This window comes from Malaclemys terrapin, chromosome 4, assembly GCF_027887155.1.
Source record: "Malaclemys terrapin pileata isolate rMalTer1 chromosome 4, rMalTer1.hap1, whole genome shotgun sequence".
Lineage (NCBI taxonomy): Eukaryota > Metazoa > Chordata > Testudines > Emydidae > Malaclemys > Malaclemys terrapin.
This window is the reverse complement of record NC_071508.1, coordinates 4269637-4287451: the sequence shown is the minus strand read 5'-3', so window position 1 is coordinate 4287451 and position 17815 is coordinate 4269637. Positions and strand designations below refer to the sequence as shown.

Genomic DNA, 17815 nt, shown 5'->3' with positions numbered 1-17815 from the left:
GGGTGTCCCTAAGCCTCTGACTGCCAGATGCTGGGATGGGACAACAGGATGTATCACTTCTGATTCCCTCTGAAGCATCTGGCAATGGCCACTGTTAGAAAACAGGAAACAGAGCTAGATGGATCTTGGTCTGACCCAGTCTGGCCATGCTTATGTTCTTCTGTTTCTGTCCCTGGTCTCTCCTGCACCTTTGCCTCATGAAGGTAGGCGATGCCTTCTACCAGCATAGTGCCCAGCAGGAGCTCCGTGAGATCGCCTCTAATCCCACCGATGAGCACATCTTCCAGGTGAATGACTTTGATGCTCTCCGGGGCATCCAGAACCAGCTGCAGGAGAAGATTTTTGCCATTGAAGGTACCGGACCAGGGAGAAGCACTTCACTTGCCCTGGGGCTGTGTAAACAGGTTCCCGGGGTAGCGATGGGCCAGGGAGCTGCTGGGATTCTGTATCGCAAAGGGACCCAGGAGCTATCCCTCTAAGGAGTCCATTCTGTGTCCGTCACCAGAGTATCTGAGCTCCAGGGTGAAGTGCTAGCAACTCTGGCTGCTCCTGTAATGTACTGCTCAGGGGGCCAAATTAATCAGTGGGGCTGACTGGCTCAGCAGGGAACGGGACATGGGACCTTCCCCTCTCGGGAGCGCTGGGTTGCCTCATGGGGGTGGGGATGGGACACAAGACCTCCCTAGGGATGATCTCTCCCATGTCTGTCTGTCTCTCCCCTCAGGTACCCAGTCCCAGAGCGGCAGCTCCTTCCAGCTGGAGATGTCTCAGGATGGATTCAGCTCCCTGCTGTCCCCTGTGAGTGATGCCTGGCCCCGGTGCTTGACCCACGCTGCCATTTACTGGGGTGCCTGATGGATTTTCCTGGATAGAGTCTGGCTAGTTTAATGCGTGGATGGGAGAGACCATCCCTTAGTAGTCCACAGCAGTTATAGGTGCTTTAATTTAGCAGTCAATGCTGGCCCCAATGCCCCAGGGTGGTGTTAGGGGGTGCTGTGCTGCAGGGAGTGGGGCAGGGGCTCCATAGGGGGTGCTCCCCCTTTGCAGTCAGTGCTGGCCAAATGCAGCTGTGTGTGTGTGGGGGGGAGGCTGTGCTGAATGGTGGCTAAGTCTGCTAATTATTTCTCCCTGGCTATATTTTGCTAGGCTGTCTGATTTGTGCAATCCATTCCCTTTGCCGTGCGTGTCGATTTAGGACGGGCCTGTGCTGGGAGCGGTGGGAGCCTATGACTGGTCCGGTGGGATATACCTGCATGGGAGCAGCAGGGAGCCGAGCTTCATCAACGTATCCAGAGCCTCTGGGGACATGAAAGATGCGTACCTCGGTAAGAATAGCCTGAGAGAAATCTTTCAACACAGCTCTAGCCCAGTGTTCCTGTCAGGTAATTTAAAAGCTGCTGTGCCCCACCCCAAACATGGCTGCATCTCAGTGCTGGGGGAGGGATCCCTGTACAAACAGTCCCCACACCCCACCCCAGAGACAGCTGCATCTCAGCACTGGGGGAGGGATCCATGCATGAACAGTGCCCGTGCCCCACCCCAGAGGTGGTGCATTTCAGTACCAGCAGTGGGACCCCAGTGAGATCACCCCAACCTGTAAGATTCCCCTGCCCCACTCCCGGAAGCAGATGTATCTCACGAACAAGTGAAATATTTCCGTTTATAAAAGCTTTTATGTTCCTTCTTGATGACAGATTAGCTGCAGTCACTTTTTATTGTAATAACTATTATCATCGTATCACTGTAATTATTGTAATGACTGTCGTTTCCTCATTGTAATTTTTCATATTTTATTATCATTTTAATGTTGATAAATACAAAGTAATGCACATTGGAAAGCATAATCCCAACTATACATATAAAATGATGGGGTCTAAATTAGCTGTTACCACTCAAGAAAGAGATCTTGGAGTCACTGTGGATAGTTCTCTGAAATCATCCACTCCATGTGCAGCGGCAGTCAAAAAAGCAAACAGAATGCTGGGAATAATTAAGAAAGGGATAGATAATAGGACAGAAAACATCATGTTGCCACTCTATAAATCCATGGTACGCCCACATCTTGAATACTGTGTGTAGATGTGCTCGCCCCATCTCAAAAAAAGATACATTGGAATTGGAAAAGATTCAGAAAGGGGCAACAACAATTATTAGGGGTATGGAACGATTTCCGTATGATAGATTAATAAGACTGGGAGTTTTCAGCTTGGAAAAGAGACGGCTAAGGGGAGATATGACTGAGGTCTAAAAAATCATGACTGGTGTAGAGAAAGTAGATAAGGAAGTGCTGTTTACTACTTCTCATAACACAAGAACTAGGGGTCACCAAATGAAATTAATAGGCAACAGGTTTAAAACAAATAAAAGGAAGTATTTCTTCACACAACGCACAGTCAACCTGTGGAACTCCTTGCCAGAGGATGTTGTGAAGGCCAAGACTATAACAGGGTTCAAAAAAGAACTAGATACATTCATGGAGGATAGGTCCATCAATGGCTATTAGTATCCCTAGCCTCTGCTTGCCAAAAGCTGAGAATGGGTGACAAGGGATGGATCTAGACTGTTCCCAGTGGTTCCTGATGACAGAACAAGGAGCAATGGTCTCAAGTTGCAGTGTGGGAGGTTTAGGTTGGATATTAGGAAAAACTTTTTCACTAGGAGGGTGGTGAAGCACTGGAATGGGTTACCTAGGGAGGTGGTGGAATCTCCTTCCTTAGAGGTTTTTAAGGTCAGGCTTGACAAAGCTCTGGCTGGGATGATTTAGTTGGGAATTGGTCCTGCTTTGAGCAGGGGGTTGGACTAGATGACCTCCTGAGGTCCCTTCCAACCCTGATATTCTATGATTCTATGATCACTTGATGATGACCTGTTCTGTTCATTCCCTCTGGGGCTCCAGGCACTGGCCACTGTTAGAAGACAAGATACTGGGCTAGGTGGACCTTTGGTCTGACCCAGTATGGCCATTCTTATGTTCTTATTACTGCACTTACATTAAGATTTGTCAATATTTTATCTTTGTAGCATTTATTCTGTCATTCTTGCTATTATAATTGACAACCTTATTTTTACATGACCATTTAGACTTCACCATAGCCCTGGGGAGTTTGTTAAAAATTGGTGCCTCATTTCTGATTGGAATTTGTCTGGCTTCAACTTCCAGCCACCGGTTACTTGTTTTGCCTTTCTCGGAGAGATCAGAGAGCCCTTTGGTACCCAGTGTTTTCTCCCATGAAAGTTTGTTTACACTAAAATCCAATCACCTTTCCTTCTTTCTGACAAACTCAACAGACTGAGCCCTTTAACTCTCTCACTGTCAGACATTTTCACCAGCCCCTGAATCATTTTTATGGCTCTTCTCTGCACCCTCTCCAATTTTTCAACATCATTCTTGAAATGTGGACAACAGACTGGGACACCGTGTTCCAGTATTGGTATATGGGGGAATCACCTCTCTGCTCCTACTCGTTACTCTCCTCTTTATACATCCAAGGGTCGCATTAGTTCTTTTGGCTACAGCATTGCTGTGGGAGCTCATGTTCCCTTGTGACCCCTAAATACTTTTCAGAGTCAATGCTGATGGCTGCTTCCAGGACCCACTCTGTGTGGAGGGGGGGCGCGGCTCGGCCTGGCGCTGGGGCTAGCCTGGTGCTCAGGGGAGCTGGCTGGGGCAAGCAGGACAGGCACTTGGAGCTCTGGCAGGTGGGCAGGGTGGCTCCTTGGTGAAAGTGGGGGACAAGCTAGTCTACCTGAAGCGGGGGTTCACCCCTCACCCATGCTTCCTGCTCCTGCTGTTCTGAGTTATCTGTACTCTGAACCAGGCTGGGGTGTCTGTCATGTCCAGTCTTTCATATCGAGTGCCACCCTTCATCCCTTTTACCCAGGGCCGGCTTTAGGACCTGTGGGGCCCAATTCCGCGGTCTGGGTCTTCAGCGGCACTTCAGCAGTGGGAGGACCGCTCCGCGTCTTCCGCGGCACTGAAGGACCTCTTCCCACCCCCACCCCCACCCCCGCCGAAATGCCGCCGAAGACCCTGGAATCCCCCCCACCCCGCCGAAATGCCGCCGAAGACCTCAGAGCGCCCCCCCCCCCGCCAAAATGCCGCTGGAGTGGACCACCACCGGGTGAGCCTAAGGCGCGGGGCCCTCTTACCCGCGGGGGCCCAATTCTGGGGAATCGGGGGAATTGGCCTAAAGCCGGCCCTGCTTTTACCCACTCTGGGTTGGAACCAGGGAATTTCGCGTTGCAGCCATAAAAATTGTCCCACCAGGTTCCAGTAATGACTATGCCATCTGAGATTTTTTTTCTCGTGAATGAGAATTTCCAGTGCCCTCTTGCTGATTACCCAGAGTGCTAGCATCGTGATAGAACCATTCAAAAATGTCTTTTCTTTGCCACCTCAGTACAATACATCCCTGACTTCTTGAGCTGAAGTAATATCTTTAAATCTGGGGCTTGGATCCCATCAGACGGCATGCGAAGCAGGGGTGCCCCCAATGGGACACTAGGGATGCTGTGCTTCAGGGGTGTGGGGCCTGGGTCTTACTAGGGGGCGCTCTCCTCTCACAGTGAGTGCAGGCTCCAATGCCCCAGTGAGGTACTAGTGGGTGCTGTGCTGCATGGAGTGGGGTGGGGGGGACTCATTCCCTGTCAGCCAGTGCTGACCCCATTTGCCACCTTAGCACTCTCTCCTTGAGTTGTTAGTTTAACATCCTCCTGTGCAAGGTCCAGTGATGCTGATCTCCCACACGGGAGCAAGGGGGGCTCCTGACACCTACCCGCCATGCAGGCTCAGCAGGGCTCGTGATCAAGCCTTTGCTGTAAGGCTGTGTGAGGCCCTGTGTCTGGAAATGCCTGCTCCCCCCTCTCACCCTTGCGTGTCTCTGTCTCTTGCAGGTTATTCAGTTCAGGTCATCACATCCCAGGGGCGGAGCAGCTACGTGGTTGGGGCCCCTCGCCACAATCACATTGGCAAAGTCATTCTATTCAGCCAAGATTCCAAGCGTGGAGGATGGCGGGAGGAAACCGAGGTGCTGGGAGAGCAGGTAAGGGGAGGGCATGGGGAATGATGGGCAGAAAGTGAGAGGAAGGAGAGGAAGTTTGCAATATTTCCACAACATGTAACAGTTTGTGTTCATATCTCAGATGTAGGCAGCACTGAGAGACTCAGGCAATGGATAAATGCTACTGGTGTAGACATCTGCACCACAGCTAACAATCAGCATGAGGAGGATCATTTATTTGTTTTGAGGTAGTGCCTAGGAACACTACAGACCAGCTCAAGTTACAGACCAGGACCTCATTGTGCTAGGCACTGTACAAACACAGACTACAAAGAGCTGACAGTCTCATAGCCTATATGTTCAGTTAGATGAGACTCAAGAGTGATCCAGAGAGGGAAAACATTTAACTTGTGCAAACATGGTAGTTTAAATAATGGCACCACAGCTAGCAGGAAGCACCTCTCTCACATACAGCTTCCTGTGCACTCAGGCAAACAGAACTGGAAAGACCATTTCAGCCAAGTAGACTCAATGAATAAACTTCACTTGTACAAACACAGCAGCTAAAAAGAACTGAACCACAGTGAACAATCAGCATTTCTCCAAGACCTAACAGCCTATACGTTCAGTGGAACAGTACTACCTGCTGTGTGTAAAATGAGGGTGATGGTGAGGACGGAATGAACGTGGGAATTTAATCCTGCTCCCAGCAGGGTGTGTGTGTGTGTGTGTGTGTGTGTGTGTGAGGGTCCCAGTGGGAGAAGGAGGAAGTGACTAAAAGGAAGGAGTGACTTATCTGCCCTTCCAGGTTGGCTCGTATTTCGGGGGTACACTGTGCGCTGTGGACCTCAACAGAGATGGGAACACGGACCTGGTTCTGATCGGAGCCCCCATGTACTATACACCCCTGAATGGAGGGCGCGTCTATATCTGCCAGATTAACCAGCAGGTAGGAGAGGGGAAGAATTGGGGTTTATGATGTAGCTGAACAGATTTAAGGCTGGGATCCCATTAAATGGCTTGCTAGGCAGAGATGACCCCATGCTCCAGTCCAGGGCTAAGGGGCGCTGTGCTGCAGGGACCAGGGTGGGGGGCTTAGTAGAAGATGCTCTTTCCTTGCAGTCAATGCTGAACAATACCCCAGTGTGGCACTAGGGGGTGCTGTGCTGCAGGGAGCAGGGAAGAGTCTCTGTAGGGGGCGCTGATCCTTTCACCCTTTGTCTCTTTGGATGGGGCCAGCAGGGGACGATGCAAAAGATCTGCACGGAGATACTGCAGGGGCAGACAGGGCAAGTGTTCGGGCACTTCGGGGCCAGCATGTCTGAAATCGGGGACATCAGCGGGGACAGACAGATGGACGTGGCCATCGGGGCCCCCATGGAGAATGACAATCACGGGGCCTTGTACATCTTCCATGGGGAAAAAAGAGGCCTCAGTCCCCAGTACAGACAGGTGAGCCCCGAAGAGACACCATGGGGCCCCATGGCCCTCTAGTGCGTATTAACGTTTAGCCGCCTCCTTCCCATCCCTCATCCTCTGCTGCCCCCTAGTGCCTGTTATACAGTACAGCCGCCCCTTCCCCATCCCTCACCCTCCGCTGCCCTCTAGTGCCCGTTATACAGTACAGCCGCCCCTTCCCCATCCTTCACCCTCTGCTGCCCCCAGTGCCCATTATACAGTACAGCCGCCCCTTCCCCATCTCTCACCCTCCACTGCCCCCTAGTGCCCATTATACAGTACAGCCTCCCCTTCCCCATCCCTCACCCTCTGCTGCCCCCTAGTGCCCATTATACAGTACAGCCGCCCCTTCCCCATCCCTCACCCTCCGCTGCCCCCAGTGCCCATTATACAGTACAGCCACCCCTTTCCCACCCCTCACCCTCCGCTGCCCCCTAGTGCCCATTATACAGTACAGCCGCCCCTTCCCCATCCCTCACCCTCCGCTGCCCCCAGTGCCCATTATACAGTACAGCCACCCCTTTCCCACCCCTCACCCTCCGCTGCCCCCTAGTGCCCATTATACAGTACAGCCGCCCCTTTCCCATCCCTCACCCTCTGCTGCCCCCTAGTGCCCATTATACAGTATAGCCGCCCCTTCCCCATCCCTCACCCTCCGCTGCCCCCTAGTTCCCGTTATACGGTACAGCCTCCCCTTTCCCATCCCTCACCCTCCACTGCCCCCTAGTGCCCATTATACGGTACAGCCTCCCCTTTCCCATCCCTCACCCTCTGCTGCCCCCTAGTGCCCATTATACAGTATAGCCGCCCCTTCCCCATCCCTCACCCTCCGCTGCCCCCTAGTTCCCGTTATACGGTACAGCCTCCCCTTTCCCATCCCTCACCCTCCACTGCCCCCTAGTGCCCATTATACAGTACAGCCTCCCCTTCCCCATCCCTCACCCTCTGCTGCCCCCTAGTGCCCATTATACAGTACAGCCGCCCCTTCCCCATCCCTCACCCTCCGCTGCCCCCAGTGCCCATTATACAGTACAGCCACCCCTTTCCCACCCCTCACCCTCCGCTGCCCCCTAGTGCCCATTATACAGTACAGCCGCCCCTTTCCCATCCCTCACCCTCTGCTGCCCCCTAGTGCCCATTATACAGTACAGCCGCCCCTTTCCCATCCCTCACCCTCTGCTGCCCCCTAGTGCCCATTATACAGTACAGCCGCCCCTTCCCCATCCCTCACCCTCCGCTGCCCCCAGTGCCCATTATACAGTACAGCCACCCCTTTCCCACCCCTCACCCTCCGCTGCCCCCTAGTGCCCATTATACAGTACAGCCGCCCCTTTCCCATCCCTCACCCTCTGCTGCCCCCTAGTGCCCATTATACAGTACAGCCGCCCCTTTCCCATCCCTCACCCTCTGCTGCCCCCTAGTGCCCATTATACAGTATAGCCGCCCCTTCCCCATCCCTCACCCTCCGCTGCCCCCTAGTTCCCGTTATACGGTACAGCCTCCCCTTTCCCATCCCTCACCCTCCACTGCCCCCTAGTGCCCATTATACGGTACAGCCTCCCCTTTCCCATCCCTCACCCTCTGCTGCCCCCTAGTGCCCATTATACAGTATAGCCGCCCCTTCCCCATCCCTCACCCTCCGCTGCCCCCTAGTTCCCGTTATACGGTACAGCCTCCCCTTTCCCATCCCTCACCCTCCACTGCCCCCTAGTGCCCATTATACAGTACAGCCTCCCCTTCCCCATCCCTCACCCTCTGCTGCCCCCTAGTGCCCATTATACAGTACAGCCGCCCCTTCCCCATCCCTCACCCTCCGCTGCCCCCAGTGCCCATTATACAGTACAGCCACCCCTTTCCCACCCCTCACCCTCCGCTGCCCCCTAGTGCCCATTATACAGTACAGCCGCCCCTTTCCCATCCCTCACCCTCTGCTGCCCCCTAGTGCCCATTATACAGTACAGCCGCCCCTTTCCCATCCCTCACCCTCTGCTGCCCCCTAGTGCCCATTATACAGTATAGCCGCCCCTTCCCCATCCCTCACCCTCCGCTGCCCCCTAGTTCCCGTTATACGGTACAGCCTCCCCTTTCCCATCCCTCACCCTCCACTGCCCCCTAGTGCCCATTATACAGTACAGCCTCCCCTTCCCCATCCCTCACCCTCTGCTGCCCCCTAGTGCCCATTATACAGTACAGCCGCCCCTTCCCCACCCCTCACCCTCCGCTGCCCCCAGTGCCCATTATACAGTACAGCCACCCCTTTCCCACCCCTCACCCTCCGCTGCCCCCTAGTGCCCATTATACAGTACAGCCGCCCCTTTCCCATCCCTCACCCTCTGCTGCCCCCTAGTGCCCATTATACAGTACAGCCGCCCCTTCCCCATCCCTCACCCTCCGCTGCCCCCTAGTGCCCGTTATACAGTACAGCCGCCTCCTTCCCATCCCTCACCCTCCGCTGCCCCCTAGTGCCCATTATACAGTACAGCCGCCCCTTTCCCACCCCTCACCCTCCGCTGCCCCCTAGTGCCTATTATACAGTACAGCCGCCCCTTCCCCATCCCTCACCCTCCGCTGTCCCCTAGTGCCCATTATACAGTACAGCCGCCCCTTTCCCACCCCTCACCCTCCGCTGCCCCCTAGTGCCCGTTATACAGTACAGCCGCCCCTTCCCCACCCCTCACCCTCCGCTGTCCCCTAGTGCCCGTTATACAGTACAGCCGCCCCTTCCCCATCCCTCACCCTCTGCTGCCCCCTAGTGCCCATTATACAGTATAGCCGCCCCTTCCCCATCCCTCACCCTCCGCTGCCCCCTAGTGCCCATTATACAGTACAGCTGCCCCTTTCCCACCCCTCACCCTCCGCTGCCCCCTAGTGCCCATTATACAGTACAGCCGCCTCCTTCCCATCCCTCGCCCTCCTCTGCCCCTACTACCCATTATACAGTACAGCTGCCCTTCCCCACCCCTTACTACTCTCTCTGCCCCACAGCGCATAGAGGGGTCACTGTTCCCCAGCAGGCTGCACTACTTTGGCCAGGCCGTCAGTGGCGGGACAGACCTGACTGGCGATGGGCTGCCAGACATCGCGGTGGGAGCACAAGGGCAGGTCCTGCTGCTGAGGTGAGTTACTCTGTGTCATTGCACTGCTCCACATGGCAATCACAGACAGCGACAGTACATGGTGTGTGTGTGTGTGTGTGTATGTATGTATGTATGTATGTATGTATGTATGTATGTATGTGCGCTGCCTGCTGCTGGAAAACAGTAAGGGCAGAAACCCCAAATTGGCTGTGTGCTCTATAATTAGATTTCACCACCCAAGTTAGAAGTATGAACTCCTCAGGCACTATAACAACCTCACCATGGCGTCCCAGAGAGCCCCTCCAGGCACTCTGGTCTATTTTGCCACCCAGATAAGCTTGCCTTTGTGATAGATGGTCCCTTACACCAAAAACCACAACAATATTCAGGTTACTCCTTGCTCCAAAGGACCGGTCACTTACCCCAGAGCAATTGTATGTCAGATCTCAAACCTAAGACCATGCTGGTAGCCAATCCTGTAATAAACTAGCTAAAGATCTGGTAACTAAGAAAAAGAAACGAGAGTTATTTATACTGTTTAAGCAGGTAACCTACACATGCAAATGAGTTACCGTCTTCGATTCCAAAAGATAAGAGAATCTTCTGTAATAAGCAAACTCCATATGTCCTTTAGGGTAACCCAAACTAAGCAGCTGGGGGTCTTTTGCTTATGCCTACTGAGTCTTGCTCTTTTAGAGTCCAAGTGGCACAAAGACAACAAGTTTCTCTTTGTCAAGGATTTGTATCCCCTTCTCCCCAGAGCCCACGTAGATGGGACAAGTTCCTGCGTAGGGTTGCTCTTCCTAGAGGGGGTGAGAAATGCAATTAACCAAGTCTCTGTTCTTCCATGTCTCACAATGGCTCATTTGGTCTCAATGGCCTTCTCCTTCCCCTTCTGTAGGAAGCCAGCCTTTGCATTAGAGAAGTCTCCTTCCCTGTTTGATGAGTTACACAGTTACAAAGGTTTAAAAGGCAAAGACTCCCTGGGGTGCTGTGAGCACATCCAGGCTGGGTGGGAGGCTCAGGGGAGGGAGGGGGGCTGGCCCCATTTCAGGGAGCAGCTGGGTGATGGTTCTGTTCCCCCCATGGCAGGTCCCGGCCTGTGCTCAAAGTCAAGATCTCCATCAGCTTCCAGCCCCCCACGATCCCCACCTCGGCCTTCGACTGCCAGGAGCAGGAGCAGCTTAACACGGAGGCCAGCAGGGCAGAGGTCTGCTTCACCATCACTAAGAGCACCATGGACAGCCTAGGTCAGACCAAACCCATCCTCCGCTCCCCTCCCGCCCTGGCCTGGGGTTGGCTTGAAGCCAGCGCCCCCTAGAGGGGAAAGGCCTCGTGTCCCATTTCCCCTTGAGGTTCCCACTGTGTCTCTCTCTGTCCCTCATTTCCCCTCCCCCGTAGGCGACAGGATCTTCAGCACCATCCAGTACAGCCTGGCCCTGGACCCCGGGCGGACGAAGATCCGAGCCGCCTTCGACTCCACCGGCCCCGTCCTGAGCAGGGAGCTGCGGCTCCGCATTGAGAAGAAATGTGAGACGTATCGGATAACGTTACCTGTGAGTGTGGGGGGTCCCGGCTCCTTCCCCTCCCACTGTGTCTGCCCCTTGCTCCCAAATCACCCAGAGAACAAACCTCTTTCCGAGTCCAACCCAGCCCCCAGCTCCTGTTATCCTTCAGGGGCCCGACTTGTCTCTCTGTCTCCACAGCTCTGCCCGGAGGACACTGTGACCCCCATCACCTTGCGCCTCAACTACAGCCTGACAGGGGAGCCCATCTCTACTGCTAGCAACCTCAAACCCATCCTGAGCGAGGACTCTGCGCCGGTGTCTACAGGCTCGGTAAGGTGCCAGAGCCAGGCCCCGAGGTGGTTCTGCTGCAGGGATCGAACCAGTGACCGTTTGAAAGCAAGAGTCTGGAAAATTCAGAGGCAGCAGCAGCCTCCTAAACCCCTTTACACAGTGCAACCCATCTCTCATCCGTGGGAACATTCCAACTTCTCCTCAAAACTCCCAAAATATCCATGTCTAAAAAAAAAAATTGAAAAATGTTCATCAAAAATCAAATTTTATTTTGGCCAGGGCCCCCTAGAGGGGGAAGTCCCCATGCCCTGTTCCCCATCCCCCTGAGCCAACCAGTCCCCCTGCCCTGGCACCGCTAGAAGTGTGATGCTGCTGCTTGCCAGAGGGGGAGGCGGAAGAGGGATTGTATGTGGGGGGGCAGGTGCAGGGCTGATGATGGTGTGACGGTATTCTGGGGGTGCAGCCTGGGACTGTTGTGCCCACTTAGCCCTCCAGCCTGGGCTGTCTCTCTCAATATTTTGCTAGTGACAAGCAGCAAACTCCTCCAGGCACTGTGATCACTCAGCACAACTGCATCTGGAGCCCCACACCCAGCTAGATGGCACGAACACTCCCAGAGCCACTCACGAATCACACACACAGAAAGGCACCAGCCAAATCCCCCCAGCTCCCAGCCTTGCACCTCAGGAATATACCATCTCGCACTGCTCAAGATGAGCAATGAAATTGTATTAATTGGTTCACCACTTCATCAATGGAAAGTGGACATACCCCAGCCTTTGTAACCTGAGCAGATTTACCAAACACTTCAGGCAAATTCACTGGTAAAGATAAACAGCTAAACAAATTAATTGACTACAAAAGATAGATTTTAAGTGATAGGCAAAATGTCAGTGTTAGTTACCAAAGGAAAAGAAAATATAAGCATGGAGTCTATACTCTCAACTCTATTTGACTGGGCAACATCTAGATTAAGCAGTTTTTCTCACCCCACTGGATATTGCAGTTCATAGTACACAGGTTTCACCCTTGAAACCTGGACCAGTCCCCTCTGTTGGAGTCTTCAGTCTTCTGAGCGTCCTTGTTGCTTGCAGCATAGGTGGGGGCAGGAGAAAGGCCCAGCAGGGGATCCCCTGTGTCCTGTTTTATACCGTTAGTCCCATGTGCGTGGAGAACACAAATCCAGGCATGTTGGGTGAGCATTGTTGAGTCACAAGGTGGAGAAATACCCCTGGTGAGGCCTTATGCAGGTGAGTCACTTGCATTGTAGCTCCCTTGCTTGACAATGGTTGGTGATGTCTGTTCAGCACCCACCCGGGTGTTGGTTACCTCCCTTGTCATTGTCTCTGGAGAGCTAGTATCTGGGTGCTTTCCAAACCTACCGCATGTTTTACTAACAACCATACAACACAATTTTTAAAACTTCATATGCATTAACAATATACATACATATATGGATAAAAAAATGACTTTCAGCAGATCATAACCTTTCCCCTTATACCTCACACGGCCTGCTTTATATACAAGATCACATTTATATATATACATGAGGAATATGGGGGTTACCCGGTGCTCCCCAAAGATGCAGGATGTCACAGATGGGTGTAGCTGTCCCCCAGTGCAGGGTCCTGGGTCCCTGCGTTGTCACTCTAGCAGGTGGTGCTGCAGCCCCTTCCCTACTCACGCTGATCCTGCTCTCCTGGGTCGCCCCGCAGCTCCCGTTTCAGAAGGACTGTGGCACAGATGGCCGCTGCGATGACCAGTTAGAAATCTCCTTCAATTTCTCTGGGTAAGTCACTGAATCCTCCTCCCCCAAACACCTACCATGGTGGGACCCGTCAGGCTTGATCATGCTTCAGATCTTCAACATCCAGCTGGAGATTCTGCCAGATTTCCACTGCTGATGGATCCTGTCGGGGGCCCTGCTGGGGGGAAGATTCACCACTGGGTTTCCAGGCTGTGCACTGTTATGGGAAGCTCTCAGGGCTGGGGTCCCTGGCTGGACACTGCTAGAAGAAGTTCACAGACCGGCCAGCGCACTGCCCTGCAGAAACTCATCCCTTTCTCTCCCCCTCCTTAGCTTGAGCACCCTGGTGGTGGGGGTCACCCCTGAACTCAACACCACCATCTCCATCCAGAACCGTGGGGAGAATTCCTACAGCACCAGGGTGCAGTTCTTCTACCCGGCCGCGCTGTCCTACCGCCGGGTCCTGCTGCTCCAGGTACCCCAACGTACACCGGGCAGGCTCAGCAGGGGGCGCTGTGCTGCAGGCGGGGGGCGGGGGGCTCAGCAGGGGGCGCTGTGCTGCAGGGAGCGGGCAGGGGGCGCTGTGCTGCAGGGAGCGGGCAGGGGGCTCGGCAGGGGGCTCTGTGCTGCAGGGAGTGGGCAGGGGGCTCGGCAGGGGGCGCTGTGCTGCAGGAGGCAGGCAGGGGGCTCTGTAGGGGGCTCGGCAGGGGGCTCTGTGCTGCAGGGAGCGGGCAGCGGGCTCAGCAGGGGGCGCTGTGGGCTGCATCTCTCACTGGCTGGTCTCTCATGGTCAGTCTAACAGGAGGGCCATGGCCGTTAAGTGCAGCTCGGCCGTGGGCTCCGAGGAGCAGACTCAAAGGACCAGCACCTGCCACATCAACCACCCCATCTTCTGGAGCGGGGCCGAGGTAGGGACGGGCCCTGGCCTGTGAACTCCCCAGGGGTGAGCCCAGCTGGGAGCAGAGAGGGGCAGTTCCCTGGGGTCAGCCCAGCCCATGACAAGAGATGTGCTGGGGAAAGCGCCCGGGGAGCCCGGCGAGTCAGTGCAAACAGAGCCGTGGCTCAGTAAAAGACAAGGGAAAGGGAAGGAGCCAGCATCATTGTCATGGCTTCCCCCACACCCGTCCCCTCGGACCCAGCGTGACACCATTGGGCCTTCGTCATCGTGATCCTGAGAGGTGTCCTGACCCGACTGGGCCAGGCCCAGGGAGAGGGACCCACCTGCCATAGGTGCCAATTTTCTCGGCGGTGGTGGGTGCGCACCCCCCCACCCTTTCCCTGCCCTTAGCCCCGCCCCAACTCCACCCCATCTCCGCCCCGGCCCCGCCCTCATTCCAACCCCATCCCCAAAGTCCCCGCCCTAACTCCATCCCTCCCTGCCCCTATTAGATCCCTTCCCCAAATCCCCACCCTAGCCCCATCTCTTCCCCCAGCGCGCCGTGTTCCCCCTCCTCCCCCCTCCCTCCCTGCCCCACGAATCAGCTGTGTCACAGTGCAAGCACTGGGAGGGGGGAGAAGCAGGACGCAGCAGAGCCCTGGCGGAGGAGGTGGAGGCGGAGGTGAGCTGGAGCAGGGGGGCGGGGCCAAGGGGAGCTACCGGTGGGTGCCTATGCCACCTGCCCCTGCCCCCAGTGAGATCCAGACACCACCGGGGATGGGAGACTGTCTCTCCACTCCTGCCCATTGGGCTGCGTCCCTTCCCCACCTTATTTCTTCTCTTCCCACTGCTCCCCTCTGTCTAAGGAGTGTCTGGCTGAGCCAGCCAAGCCTGTGTGTTGTGCTCGCTGCTGTGATGAGCCTGTGCCCAGGACGGCGGCTAAATCCAGCGTCCGCACCAGCCCGAGGCTGGTACCGCTTGCCAGCTCTCGGCGTGGCTGATCCGGGCTCTCTCCAGTGGGGAGGCTGCCAGCGAGAGGCAGCCGCCGCGGCAGAAGCTGCATTTTCTCTCTGTGCTGCTCTCCCCACTTGTGCCTTTGCCTCATTGTTTGCTGGGAACCGGGCCTGGACTTCAACCACAGCGCCCAGGCCAGCTCCAGCCCCTCCACTAACCTCCTCTTCTCCCCCAGCGGCCAGTTATTGCGTCCAGTTATCGGTCAGACAGTGGTGGGGGAGGGATAAAAGGCTCGCTCCAGCGACAGGCGCAGGGCAGGGAGGAGGGGGAAGAATAAAAGTCTCATTGAACATGTTACATTGCAAAGGCCTTAGCTGATTTCTTCTGTGTCTGTAATAAAAGGATGGTGAATGGGGTGTTGCCACGGTACGGAACCAACCAAGGTCTGTGAATCCCAAACCCTAAACCCAGTTAATGCTGTTGGGCAGGGACAGGGTCATGTTAACACCTTCGCCTCTCTGGGCCCATTTATTCCATCTAAGTTCATACAACAGTCCCCCTGATCCCCTGTGCCTGCCCTGTCTCTGGCAGTTCCCCAGACCCTGACTCTCACCCCACCTGTATTTTCCAGGCCGTCTTCGTCGCCACCTTCGACGTCTCCTCTGAGGCCGACCTGGGGGTCAGTCTGCAGATCACAGCCAACGTCAGCAGGTGAGGGGGCTGTTCAGGGCCAGGGGGTGGGGTGGGGGCCATGCACGGAGCAGGGCAGTGCAGTGGCCTATAGTGCAGTCTTCCTGCACAGTTACCTGCCTGAGTCTCCTCACATCTCTCTCCTTTGCCCTCCCCTCCCTGCAGTGACAATGGCGGCCCCACCACCGAGCGCATGAGTCACCGGGCGGAGCTTCCGGTCAAGTACGGCATCTTCATCATCCTCACCAGGTAGGTCACTGCGGAGACAGAGGGGGGAGCGCCCCCTGCTGGACCCCCTGTTCCCTGCAGCACAGCGCCCCCTAGCGCCGCACGGGATCATAGGTGCCTGCACTGACTGCAAGGGGAATGCGCCCCCTACTGAGCCCTTCCCTGTAGCACAACGCCCCCTTCTGGACATGACACCCCACCACCACTCTCCAGCCCCATCCATCACACTCCCGCCTCTCTCGTTCCTTCCATCCTTTTCTTCCCCCAGCCTTGAGGAGTCGACCAAGTACGTCAACTTCTCCAAGGAGGCAGGGACAAGTGTGCCAGTGACACATCGGTACGAGGTGAGGCCGGCAGCACAGTGTGATGGGCAAGAGAGAGGGAGTGGAAGTGGTTGAATGGGATCTAGTGGGTTAGAGGATGGAGAGGTAAGGGTAGGGGTGGGCAGGGAGCCAGGATTCCTGGGTCATTTCCCAGATCCCCCGGGAGAGTGGGGTCTGAGGGTTAAAAGCGGGGGCTGGGGATCAGAGCTCCTGGGTTCTCTTCCTGCAGTGCCCTATGGTGGGTCTTTCTTTCAGGTCAAGAACCTGCGGCAGCGAAGCGTCCCCATCTCGGTCACGTTCCATTTCCCTGTGGAGCTGAGCGGGGTCCAGGTGTGGGACGCATCTGAGGTCGTCCCCTCCAAGGTACCTGCCTCTCCCTGCCCTTGTGTGTGTGTGAGATGGGCCCAGTGACACCTGCTCTGCCCTACAGCGCCCCCTGCTGGGACAGGCTGCCTAGGGGGGAAAGGCCCCTGCCCCAGCCCCTGAGCCAGCATATTCCTTGCCCTGGGACTGGATTGGAGCCAGCGCCTCCTAGTGGGAAAAAGTCCTGTGTCCCCTTCCCCACCCCCCTGAGCCAGCCAGTCCCCTGCCCTGGGGATGGATTGGTGCTGGTGCCCCCTAGAGGGGAAGGTCCCATGTCCCTTTCCCACCCCCATTAACACCGTGTGTCTCTCCCTCCCCAGCCCCAGCTGGCTCAGTGCACCAGTGAGGCTGAAACGCCCGGTTCAAAGGACTTTGTGAAGCAGATGAGCGAGCGCCCCCTGCTGGTGAGTACAGACCGGTGCGGATCCCAGCAGCCCCTTCCCCTCCGCACTAACACAGACAGCGAGTATGGGCCTGGGCTGGGAGCACACCCCCTGCCTCACCCGGCGATATCCTTCCGCCCCCAGGACTGCTCCGTGGCCACCTGTAAGAAGATCCGGTGCAGAATCGCCTCCCTGGAAATGCAGCAGCCGCTGGAGTTCATGATCAAAGGGAACGTCAGCTTCCAGTGGGTCTCCCAGGTACGAGAGCTGCCTCTGCCTCCCAGCACCAGGCGAGAGATCCCCCCCACCCGTATGAACATCCCCCATGCCTCACCCCAGAGGTGACTGCATCTCAGTGCCGGGCAGGGGATTGCCCCTGTGTGAATGGCCTGTAAATTGTTCTGGGTCCCTCTGGGACGATGCTCTGGGCTGGTTTGTGTCGTTTCTGGTCAGGGACGGTGAATTTCTCTGTTCCAGACTCAGCAGCAGAAAGTGAGTCTGGTGAGCGAGGCCCGGATTGAATACGAGGAGAAGAAATACACCCAGAAGGAGGGATTCGTCCAGCGCCAGGTACCAGAGTGACTGCGCCCAGGATAGAGAGAGCATCGGCTAGTGGTTAGAGCTGGGAGCCAGGACTTCTAGGTCCTGTCCCTGCTCGGGGAGGAAGGGGGTCTGGTGTGTTAGAGCAGGGGTGGGTGGTGGGGCCAGGAGTCCTGGGTCCCCATCTCACGGCTCCTCTCCCCCAGGTGCAGACAGTGGTGGAGCGCTCCGAGGTCTATAACTATCTGCCCATCATCGTGGGCAGCAGTGTGGGGGGCCTGGTCCTGCTGGCTCTCATCACCGCAGCCCTCTACAAGGTGAGTGGGGCAGGGCTTGGACCCCTCCCCCACAGCCCATCATCCTGGGGGCGGGGCCT

General features: G+C 55.9%; 1 protein-coding gene across 3 annotated transcripts in view; it reads left to right on the top strand.

The window, feature by feature from the left end:
- Nucleotides 1-17815, top strand: part of LOC128836845 (integrin alpha-D-like) — a 29999-nt gene that overhangs the window by 11210 nt on the left and 974 nt on the right. For 2 of the 3 annotated variants that reach the window (XM_054027510.1, XM_054027512.1), the window contains exons 9-29: nucleotides 204-354; nucleotides 725-798; nucleotides 1196-1325; nucleotides 4894-5042; nucleotides 5809-5949; nucleotides 6240-6452; nucleotides 9444-9574; nucleotides 10628-10785; nucleotides 10937-11091; nucleotides 11242-11373; nucleotides 13050-13123; nucleotides 13415-13556; nucleotides 13876-13989; nucleotides 15544-15623; nucleotides 15768-15851; nucleotides 16099-16174; nucleotides 16409-16516; nucleotides 16837-16920; nucleotides 17044-17157; nucleotides 17377-17469; nucleotides 17646-17756. In XM_054027510.1, coding sequence (XP_053883485.1) covers nucleotides 204-354; nucleotides 725-798; nucleotides 1196-1325; nucleotides 4894-5042; nucleotides 5809-5949; nucleotides 6240-6452; nucleotides 9444-9574; nucleotides 10628-10785; nucleotides 10937-11091; nucleotides 11242-11373; nucleotides 13050-13123; nucleotides 13415-13556; nucleotides 13876-13989; nucleotides 15544-15623; nucleotides 15768-15851; nucleotides 16099-16174; nucleotides 16409-16516; nucleotides 16837-16920; nucleotides 17044-17157; nucleotides 17377-17469; nucleotides 17646-17756 — 2514 coding nt within the window. The remainder of the gene's footprint in view (nucleotides 1-203; nucleotides 355-724; nucleotides 799-1195; nucleotides 1326-4893; nucleotides 5043-5808; nucleotides 5950-6239; nucleotides 6453-9443; nucleotides 9575-10627; nucleotides 10786-10936; nucleotides 11092-11241; nucleotides 11374-13049; nucleotides 13124-13414; nucleotides 13557-13875; nucleotides 13990-15543; nucleotides 15624-15767; nucleotides 15852-16098; nucleotides 16175-16408; nucleotides 16517-16836; nucleotides 16921-17043; nucleotides 17158-17376; nucleotides 17470-17645; nucleotides 17757-17815) is intronic. The other variant, XM_054027511.1, reaches the window with a different exon arrangement.